Below are 10,000 nucleotides of genomic sequence, written 5' to 3'. Positions count from 1 at the left end.
TAAAAGGTCTTACCTGTGCCAAAGTTGAAAGAAATTCCAGAAATGGTGAGGAAGAAGGTGATTGGGAAGTCAGTCTGGGAAGGGTTACAAAACTATTTCAAAGGCTCTGGGACTCCAGAGAACCACAGCGAGAGCCGTTATCTCCAAATGGAAAAACTCGGCACAGTAGTGAACCTTCCCAGAAGTGGCTGACTTTCTAAAATTCCTCCAGGAGCACAGACGACTCATCCAGGAAGTCACAAAAGAGCCGAGGACAACATCAAAGGACCTACAGGCTTCTCTTACATCACTAAAGATGACTGTTCCTGACTCCACTATCAGAAAGACTGAATTTCACCAAAACACACCTTGATGATCCTCAAACCTTTTGGGAGAATGTTCTGTGGACTGGTGAGTGGAAAGTGGAACTGTTTGGAAGACAGGGGTCCCGTTACATCTGGCGTAAACCAAATAACGAATTCCACAAAAAGAACATCATAGCTACGGTCAAGCATGGTGGAGGCAGTGTGATGGTGTGGGGATGCTCTGCTGCTTCAGGGTCTGGGCAACTTGCAGTAATTGAGGGAAACATGAATTCTGCTCTCTACCAGAAAATCCTAAAGGAGAATGTCTGCTCTTCAACGATGGAAAGGAGTAAGTGAAAGTCTGATCTCCAGGTATCAGAAGTGTTTGGTTGTAGTTATTGCTGCTAAAGGTGGCACAACCAGATTATGAGTTTAAGTTGGCAGTTAGTTTTTCACATGGGTGATAAGTGTTGGATAACCTTTTTTTGCTTCAATAAAAAATCAGAAACTCTATTGTGTGTTTGCTCAGGTTGCCTTTGTTTTCTGTTGCATTTCGTTTGAAGATCTAAAACTATTTAGTATGAGATATTAACAAAAATAGAAGAAATCAGTTTTTTCACAGCACTGTATGTTTCTTTTCACTACACCTTCAGGTACAAAATATCTGAGCTACTGTTAAAGGAGACAAGTTCGAGCACGTAGTTCTCAATGGCATGTGCATAAATATGTGCTCCTTCAGGGCATAGAGAAAACATCGCCGAGGTACAAATTTCAAGTGCTTTTGTTCGTTGTAGTGTGTAGCAGCGAAATCCCTTCATTCCCAGTCTTTCAGGCCGTGTCTTTTTTCTTCATAAGTGATCATGCACATGGAAATACCATTAAGAAAGATGATATTACTCCAGAATTGAACCCCCCCCCCCATGATATTTAAATGATTAAATTCCTTTTTGGTTTTACTTCTGATTATACACTTGTGTATGACTGATTTGGGGGCGGGGCTATGTATGAGCTCAGCTTGTGGTGTCACTAAATAAACTCCACAGCTCTGACCAGTCCCCTCCGACATTAGAGGACGATGTTGCGGCATCCTCAGAGGCTACACTGCATGCTAACGTAGCTAGCTAGCCTAGTTAACGTTAGTGATGATGAATTGGTGGTTGTCATGGTAACGGTGAAAAGAACGAGGATGTAATTCGAGCCTCTGATCCTGAAATCCAACTTTTGTCTCAGATGTAAGCTAGTTCAGTATCCGGCTAGCGATGTTTGTGAACGCTAGCAGTATTACGCAAGTAGGATTCTAATTTGCATATGCTTGCATATTTATAGATTCTAGTGTTTGTAATGAGTGTAAAGGTGTAGGAATTTGTTCCTAGGATATTTTAGTTGTTTCCTATGCATTAAAAAAAAGCAGAAGTTATTTTTTTCTTGAAATAAAAGAAAGCATATGAATTAAGTTTGGCTCATAAGTAAAGCCACACAGCGGAGTACAGGCAAAAAGAAAAGAATCCCTGTTCTTCTGTTCTTCAGTGGAAACACGGACAAGCTGAGACAAGTCGTGAGGCGAAAGCTGAATTCTTTTCTTTCCTCAAACATCTCAGTCAAAGGATGACCAGAAACCGGTGTCGAAGATATAAAGGTCTCATAGCCTGAAGCCGGAAACATTAAAGCTCATTTGAATATTCGAATATTTTAATTCATTCAATGTTCATCACATATGTTTAAAAAAAATAATTAATTAATAAAACATTGTTTTATCTAACTACAGCCCGTACCTACGGCCATCTTGTTTTTGTTTACTGTTTGTTTATTTCCCACAGTGTAGTTGCTCTACTGCCATTGGTGGAACCCAGAAAAGGGGCGGAGTTTGCTTTCATTAGAAATTTCAAATGCATGGTCTGCAAAACTGTGTTAAATGGGAATGTTTGATCATGATCATGTTGTACCCATTCCTGATCTTAGAGGGTGAACAGGAATTGAGGGTGACAAACTAATAATCACACCTTCATCATCATCATCATCATCATCATCATCATCCCTGTGAGCTGCATTCTCCTCCTGTTCTGTTGGGGTTCATTTGCTTGCTCTCAAGAGCATATGGTTTTTAAACCCTTGTTCTCAGACATCGTGTGTGTGTGTGTGTGTGAGAGAGAGAGAGAGAGTGTGTGTGTGAGAGCGTAGAGAGAGAATTTTGTCTATCATGTATCGAGCAGGTGTGTGAGTTTGTGTTCATGTGTATTTCAGATGAGCCGGAGACGCGAGACGCCTGGTGGGAGGAGATCCGACAGGAGATAAAGTCTCATGCTAAAGCTCTGGGCTGCCATGCAGTGGTGGGATACAGCGAGTCCACCAGCATCTGGTAACACACACGCACACACACACACACACACTCTTAATCCTACCTGAAAATTCATGTAAAGTTTCATTTTTAGTTGGCTCAGTATCTGTATAAGCATCTCCTTTATCCATAAAATAAATGCACATGCAGGATTGTGCATTTCTATGCACAAAGCCTGATGCTCATGATGTGTGTGTGTGTGTGTGTGTGTGGGCAGCGAGGAGGTGTGTATTCTGTCTGCGTCGGGAACCGCAGCGATCCTCAGCTCCCGCTTCATGCAGGATGGCGCGCTGGACACAGAGCACAGGTTGTCACGGCAACATGGCACAGAGAGGGGCGAGGGTGAGATGGGTAGTTCAGCCTCGTTAGGGTAGGTTAATCACATGACCCACGCTGACGGACTCCTAACCTCACTAAAACTTTACTAACGAGGCTGGTGTGTGTGGGAGGGTGGAGGTTTGGGGATGGGCTTCACACACACTAACACATTTTAAATCAGGGAAGAAAAAGGTGTGTGTGTGTGTGTGTGTGTGTGTGTGTGTGTGTGAATGCATTAACAAATCTAGCTATATTAATGAAAGAATTATATAACAAAAATATATTAGTGTAACTCATTTATTAAAATAATTAATTATAAATATAGTAATCAAATATATATTCTTCATCATTTAAATATAAGCAAGTTGATATAATACATTAATTAAAATAATTTGTTAGTATTTTTTTTTTTTTTAATAAAACCTTCTTTTCTTTTTTTTTTTTTTAATAAAGTCTATAAATATTTACCTAATGTGTGACAGATCACTGAGGTCACCGAGGTGTGTATTACCCTATGTATGTAGCGGTGTGTGTAATTATTGGGGTGTGTGTATGTGTGTGTGTCAGGTTTGAAGATGTTGTCCCTCCCGCCTGCGGGTTTTGTCACATCCCGTATGATGAGTTGAACATGCCGTTTCCGGCTCAGCTCACGTACTGCCACTGCTGCCGCCGCCATAAAGTCCCCGATGTGCTCTTCACCACTATAGACGTGCCACCTGAAGCCCACGTTACCGGCAAAGGCTGCCTTATACAGGCCAGGTACGCAGTGCATGCTCTCACACACACACACACTTTATATGACTCTGGAATCAGCTTCACATTTGATCTGCCATGTCACATTCTTGCAAACTCATATTTCCTGCTCTGTAATCAGTATGTTTTAGAAATAGAGAGTTGGTTTAGAGAGTTGGTTGCTAGGGTGTTGCTAGATGGTTGCTGTGCTATCCCATCCGGTTGCTAGGGGTGTTGCTAGGTGGTTGCTGTGATGTTTCACTTGGTTGCTAGGCCGTTGCTAGGTGGTTGCTATGATATTCTACTTGATAGCTAGGGGTGTTGCTAGGTGGTTGTTATGATATTGCACTTGGTAGCTAGGGTGTTGCTAGGTGGTTACTGTGTTATAAACGGTGGTTGCTATGTGTTTTAGTACATGGGGCAATGCAGTATTTAAATTGTCTTCAGTTTTAATTCAGGTGCCCCGCCCCCACCGCCCCAGTCACATATACTGCACAGTCCAAAACTTTACAGTGTGGAAATAAACACCGAAATGAGATGAGCAGATTTCTCCAGTCTGTCCGGTAAACCTGATCGATCCCGGACATGCCGGCTGGAGCCAAAGTTGATTTTGATGTTGGCGATAGCGGTAGGAAAGTTGGGCGGTACCTACCTGCGATAACCGATTAATCACGCGATAGTTTTTAAACCTGATACTGAATGAAAACGTAACACTCAAAGTAAAATATCACTGAGCTTTATTTCAGAAATAAACAGTACTGACTGTACCATGAAAATGTACTGTACTTTTTCAAAAAAAAAAAAAAAATATATATATATATATATATAGAGAGAGAGAGAGAGAAACTATTGATAGATATTACAGTAAATAAAAGATATACATCCAAACTGAAGCAAAAAGTAACTCTCCAAATAACAAATAAAAACAGAAACGTCAAATTAATCAAAAACACTTCAAATAACACAAGGAAATTAGTCAGCGATGGTTTTTATTTCGCCTCTAGAGGGCGCTCTCGTACTGTATAACGACAGTGGACCCTATTAAATACGTAATCTAGTTGCATATATATTCGGAGTAAAGCTCTCTCTTGGTGATATTTATATGAGGTGGTTTATATGCGTCTCCGTCTGCAGGCTGTGCCGCACTAAGAAGAAGGCTCAGGGCGAGGGAAACGCCACGTCCATCAGTAACCTGCTGCCGTTCCTGGAGTACGAGATGCACACACAGCTGATGAACAAGCTGAAGCTGCGCAGCATGAACGCTCTGTTCGGCCTGCACATCCAGATCAGCGTGGGAGAGAACATGCTGCTCGGCCTGGCTGTGAGTACAGCGTCAACACGCCATCGTCCATCTCTGGGTGAACCTTACGCTCGTGGGCGTGTCTGTGATGTCACTGTGGGCATCGCCATTCATGTCAAACTCCAATCATAGCATATCGAACATGTCTTCGGCACGTTATTGTTGCTTGTTTTGTAGTTTAAATTTATATCAAAACGTAACACTAAACTACACATTGCGAAATAATTTGCATATAATTAGCAGGAATAGCTACACAGCTATCTAACATGGACTCCAGTTCAATTATTGTTGCACATAAAACATTATATTATCATCCTGCTTGATGCTGATGCGTTTGTTTTGTGTGTGTGTGTGTGTGTGTGTGTGTGTTGTAGTCAGCGACAGGTGTGTATCTAACAGCGCTCCCGAGTCCAGGAGGAATCCAGATTGCAGGAAAGACCCCCAGTGACATCACATACGAACAACATCTCTCAAACATGCAAAAAAAAATTAATGACACTATCGCCAAAAACAAAGAGCTGTATGAGATTAACCCCCCGGTAAGTCCCTCCCTAACACACACACACACACACTCTATGTGTGGGTCCTACCACTGAGTCTTCTCTGATTGGCCTGTTTTTTTTTTGTTTGTTTTTTATGTAGGAGTTTGTTGAGGAGCTGATTGGCTCACCGATTCCTGAGTCCCGGCAGCGGTCCCGCCTCTTTCGCTCGCACTCTGAGAGCTCCGATGAAGTGATAGAGTTAGACCTGTCTCACGGGAAGAAGGATGCCTTTGTTCTGGAGGTGAGATAGACAGACAGACAGACAGTGAGAGAGACAGACAGTAAGACAGTCAGTAACACATTCAGACAGGTCAGTTGTCAGGCGCATAGATAGATGAGTCAGTCAGTGAGACAGTCAGTCAGACAGGCCATGAGACAGGAAGTCAGTGAGACTGTCAGACGGTCAGTGAGACTGTCAGACGGTCAGTGAGACTGTAAGACAGGCAGAAATTAGCTTATGTAATTGACGGTGTAGCTGTATTGACGGTGGTGTAGCTGTATTGACGGTGTAGCTGTGTTAACGGTGGTGTAGCTGTATTGACGGTGGTGTAGCTGTATTGATGGTGTAGCTGTGTTAACGGTGGTGTAGCTGTATTGACGGTGTAGCTGTATTGACGGAGGTGTAGCTGTATTGACGGAGTTGTAGCTGTATTGATGGTGGTGTAGCTGTATTGACGGTGGTGTAGCTGTATTGACGGAGTTGTAGCTGTATTGATGGTGGTGTAGCTGTATTGACGGAGGTGTAGCTGTATTGACGGAGGTGTAGCTGTATTGACGGAGGTGTAGCTGTATTGTAGTTGTATTGTACTGATGATTGTTAATGATCATTTCCTGTATAATTACCGTTTCAGATCGATGACACAGATGCTTTTGAAAACATTCATTCCCTCCTGACCGACGCCCCGACACCTCCAGGTACCTTTTCTCCTTTTAAACGTTGTTAAATATTCATTATTCAAAAGCATTTGCATATTAACGAGTATATAATGTTATAGTTCCTCAGCGCGGTCTGTGTTTATATCGAAATGTTTATATAAAACCACAGAAAGTGAAAACCGTGTCAGTTCGGGATGCACATACACGTCCACCATCTTGTCTTCACGCGGTTGTAGACCCTACACACCGCACCGTTCTCTACGTCCAGTCTTATATTCGTCATTTTTAGTTCATTTCCGTATGTGTTAGGGTTCTACAGCTGCAACACTGAGATCATGCCTGGGATTTATAACTGGACTTCAGGACTACAGGTACTGCCGTATTTTTAATTATTTATTTTCCATTTGAGATGACCGTTTGGATTTGTCGCTTCTTTACAGCTCCAAAGTTAATTTGCATAGAATTGCCGCTTTGCATGTGTGTTTAAAACGAGCATTCACCTGTTGCGTCTTGTCTTTTACATCCAGATGTTTACCTCTGTGAGGGTGTTCCGACTCAGCAACGCGAACCTGACCACTCAGGGCCTGAATAAGATCTTCAGTGATCTGTGTGAGAACCTGCTCAAGGTGAGAAGGTGCTCTGTTTTCTTTCTGTGCTCTGTTTTCTTTCCTTCTCACTGTGTGTGTGTGTGTGTGTGTGTGTGTGATGATGATAATGATAATGCGCTAACGTGGGACGCTGATGCCATTTTAAAGTGTGTGTATGTGTGTGTGTATGTGTGTGTGTGTGTGTTATAGAGTTTCTATTTCAAATTGCGCTCCATGGTTCCCTGCTGTCTCTGCCACGTGAACTTCACCGTCGCTGTGCCCGAGGATGAGCTCATACAGGTAACGACACGCCCGCTCATACAGGTAACGACGCGCTCGCTCATACAGGTAACGACGCGCTCGCTCATACAGGTAACGACGCGCCCGCTCATACAGGTAACGACGCGCCCGCTCATACAGGTAACGACGCACTCGCTCGCTCATACAGGTAACGACGCGCTCGCTCATACAGGTAACGACGCGCTCGCTCATACAGGTAACGACGCGCTCGCTCATACAGGTAACGACGCGCTCGCTCATACAGGTAACGACGCGCCCGCTCATACAGGTAACGACGCGCTCGCTCATACAGGTAACGACGCGCTCGCTCATACAGGTAACGACGCGCTCGCTCATACAGGTAACGACGCGCCCGCTCATACAGGTAACGACGCGCCCGCTCATACAGGTAACGACGCGCCCGCTCATACAGGTAACGACGCGCTTGCTCATACAGGTAACGACGCGCCCGCTCATACAGGTAACAGCGCACTTGCTTAAGTGGTTAAGGTTCCGTTTCCGGTTTATTTTCTGTGGAGACGTGAACATTTTCGATTGTGGAAGCAAGAATGGTGATGGGTTGCTTTCATGTCAGACATGCGGTTACCCTGGAAACACTGAACCTGCTTGCGTTTCAAGGCCACACCCCCAGCTGTTACTGTGGCGTGAATGTGTTATTGCTTCTGTAGGCTCACACTAGCAACTGCCATGTTTAAGCCAGGTGTATAATCTTTCTGATATTAATGAGTCTGAGTAGTGAAGTGATGACGTGACTTGTTTAAAGAAAAAAATTGACGAAGAGAAGTACGCTTTTATGATGTGCTCTGTGTGTGTGTGCGTGTGTGTGTGTGTCAGGTGGCGGTGACCGCAGTGGCCATGAGCTTTGATAAGGATATGGCGCAGGAGAATGGCAGACAAAGCAGAGAGAAAACACTCATCAAAGGTATGTGTGTGTGTGTGTGTGTGTGTGTGTGTGAAATTCTATCATTTCTGTCAAGAACGCAGACAAAATGAAGCAGCTGGAAGTTAACACAGAGGAAATGATTACCGATCAGTGATTGGTCGTCGGGAACAACAGGGAACCTGCGGGTCCTCGAAAAGCATTAAGTTCACTTTCAACAAATTTAAGGTCATAAAAAGTCTTAAATATCATAAATGGGGGGGATATTGGAGTGCAAACAGAGGAGACGCTTGAATCCGTGGACGAGACGAGACCGTCTTCATCACCACGTTCGGTTTGGCTCTGTACGTTACAGAAACACTTGCCGAGGCAGTAAACAAGGGTGTGTTTGTGGTTTCGTTTGATGAGAGTCTGAACAAATCCAAGCCAAGACCAAGCAAAGAGATCGTTTCTTTAAAATTGCAGGGGTTCGTCATTAGATAGAGATCATAATAGGGATCGTGACTTTAATTTAATTTAATCTTAACACTCAGTGTGTTGGTCAGGTCAGCTGTATGTGAAGGCAGGATATTTGGAATATTGCTGTAAGCATATGTCCTTTGTGTATGTTCTATATCCATGATAAATATATTACATTATTTCCAAAAGAAAAGACAGAGATTTACCTTATAATACAGTAAACACGTGCTTGGTGGTCTGGATTTGACGACGAGTGACGGGTTGCTTTACTGAGCTGTTAGCCTCTTTTTTGAAATAAAGTCGATGAAAGGTCAGATAAAAGACGGAATATAAGTACAAAAGACTTTCGCAGGATGTGAAACGCACACACTCGCTCCTGTCATTACTTTCACTTTGGTAAAAGTCTCTGCTTTTTATTAAGACACCAGAATTTTGCCTCGTTGTTTTCTTACTGTTTAAAATTTCCGTCTTCTCCGTGGACATACACTAGTGGATTTTTGTTTTGTGGTGAAATTCATTTTTTTTCCTCTAAACCCGCAAGGATTTTCTTGTTCCCGATGTTTTCACTTCTGTTCCCGTGTATTATATTATCCTAAATTCACACCTGGTTTTAGAATTAAAGCTAGGCTTTTCTTTATTCCGTATTAAATTGGAAACGAAAGGCGGCATGTGTTTGGTGTGTATTAGTATTAAATACTTTCACACAGCATGTGGGTTGGTTTTGTCCCTGAATTAACCCGTTAGCCGAAGCTAATCCGAGCCCCTGGTGCTGCACGTCTCTTTCCTCGTCAGTTACAGAAAACGAAGAGCAGCTTCAGTTCCCTTTAGAGCTTCCTGCTGAATCCTCCTCCTCCTCCTCCTCCTCCAACCCTCTGAGCTCTGCCAAAGGTAAACCTTCACCTCTGACCTCTCACCTTGACCCTTTGGTCCCTTGTTCACGCAACCGGAAGCATGTTTCCACCGAGGTACCGGAACGTGTAAAGATCATAAAATTCATATAACTGACGTATGAAATTCACTTTAATTCACTTAAGCAGGTAAGAGAGTTACCTCTGACCAATGAGTGAAGCCGATGCAGCAAGCTCCGCCCTAACAGTTCCTGGTCTGTAGAAAAGTACCACAGGAACTAAATTGGTTCTTTTGGTGGAAACGTGCTGCCTCAGTTTACTAAAACCAGTTTGAAAGAGTCATGTGTAAAATTGTGTGTGTGTGTGTGTTAGGTTTGGCCGAGGTTTCCACAGCTCTCCCGAGTGCTCGAGGTGAGTCTCTGGTTTGTTCTCAGGGTTTTTGTTTTTCTGCTCCTTTTGTGTGAAATTGTTTGCAACACAAACTCCAGCATCAGCCATTTTATGCCTCTGTTCTTTTTTTTTTTTCTTCTTTTTTTCTT

The 10,000-nt window shown here is 43.2% G+C and overlaps 1 protein-coding gene across 13 annotated transcripts in view; it reads left to right on the top strand.

Annotated features, from left to right (window-relative positions):
• Positions 1–10,000, top strand: part of c2cd5 (C2 calcium dependent domain containing 5) — a 31,701-nt gene that overhangs the window by 16,435 nt on the left and 5,266 nt on the right. For 8 of the 13 annotated variants that reach the window (XM_053622457.1, XM_053622451.1, XM_053622447.1 and 5 more), the window contains 13 exons: positions 2,526–2,640; positions 2,837–2,989; positions 3,505–3,696; positions 4,804–4,990; positions 5,344–5,508; positions 5,612–5,752; positions 6,363–6,426; positions 6,697–6,758; positions 6,915–7,013; positions 7,185–7,274; positions 8,109–8,196; positions 9,406–9,501; positions 9,834–9,872. In XM_053622457.1, coding sequence (XP_053478432.1) covers positions 2,526–2,640; positions 2,837–2,989; positions 3,505–3,696; positions 4,804–4,990; positions 5,344–5,508; positions 5,612–5,752; positions 6,363–6,426; positions 6,697–6,758; positions 6,915–7,013; positions 7,185–7,274; positions 8,109–8,196; positions 9,406–9,501; positions 9,834–9,872 — 1,491 coding nt within the window. The remainder of the gene's footprint in view (positions 1–2,525; positions 2,641–2,836; positions 2,990–3,504; positions 3,697–4,803; positions 4,991–5,343; positions 5,509–5,611; positions 5,753–6,362; positions 6,427–6,696; positions 6,759–6,914; positions 7,014–7,184; positions 7,275–8,108; positions 8,197–9,405; positions 9,502–9,833; positions 9,873–10,000) is intronic. The other 5 variants (XM_053622453.1, XM_053622452.1, XM_053622450.1 and 2 more) reach the window with 2 other exon arrangements.

This window comes from Ictalurus furcatus, chromosome 4, assembly GCF_023375685.1.
Source record: "Ictalurus furcatus strain D&B chromosome 4, Billie_1.0, whole genome shotgun sequence".
Lineage (NCBI taxonomy): Eukaryota > Metazoa > Chordata > Actinopteri > Siluriformes > Ictaluridae > Ictalurus > Ictalurus furcatus.
Note: the sequence above shows the minus strand (reverse complement) of the source record. Positions and strands in the feature narration are given on the sequence as shown.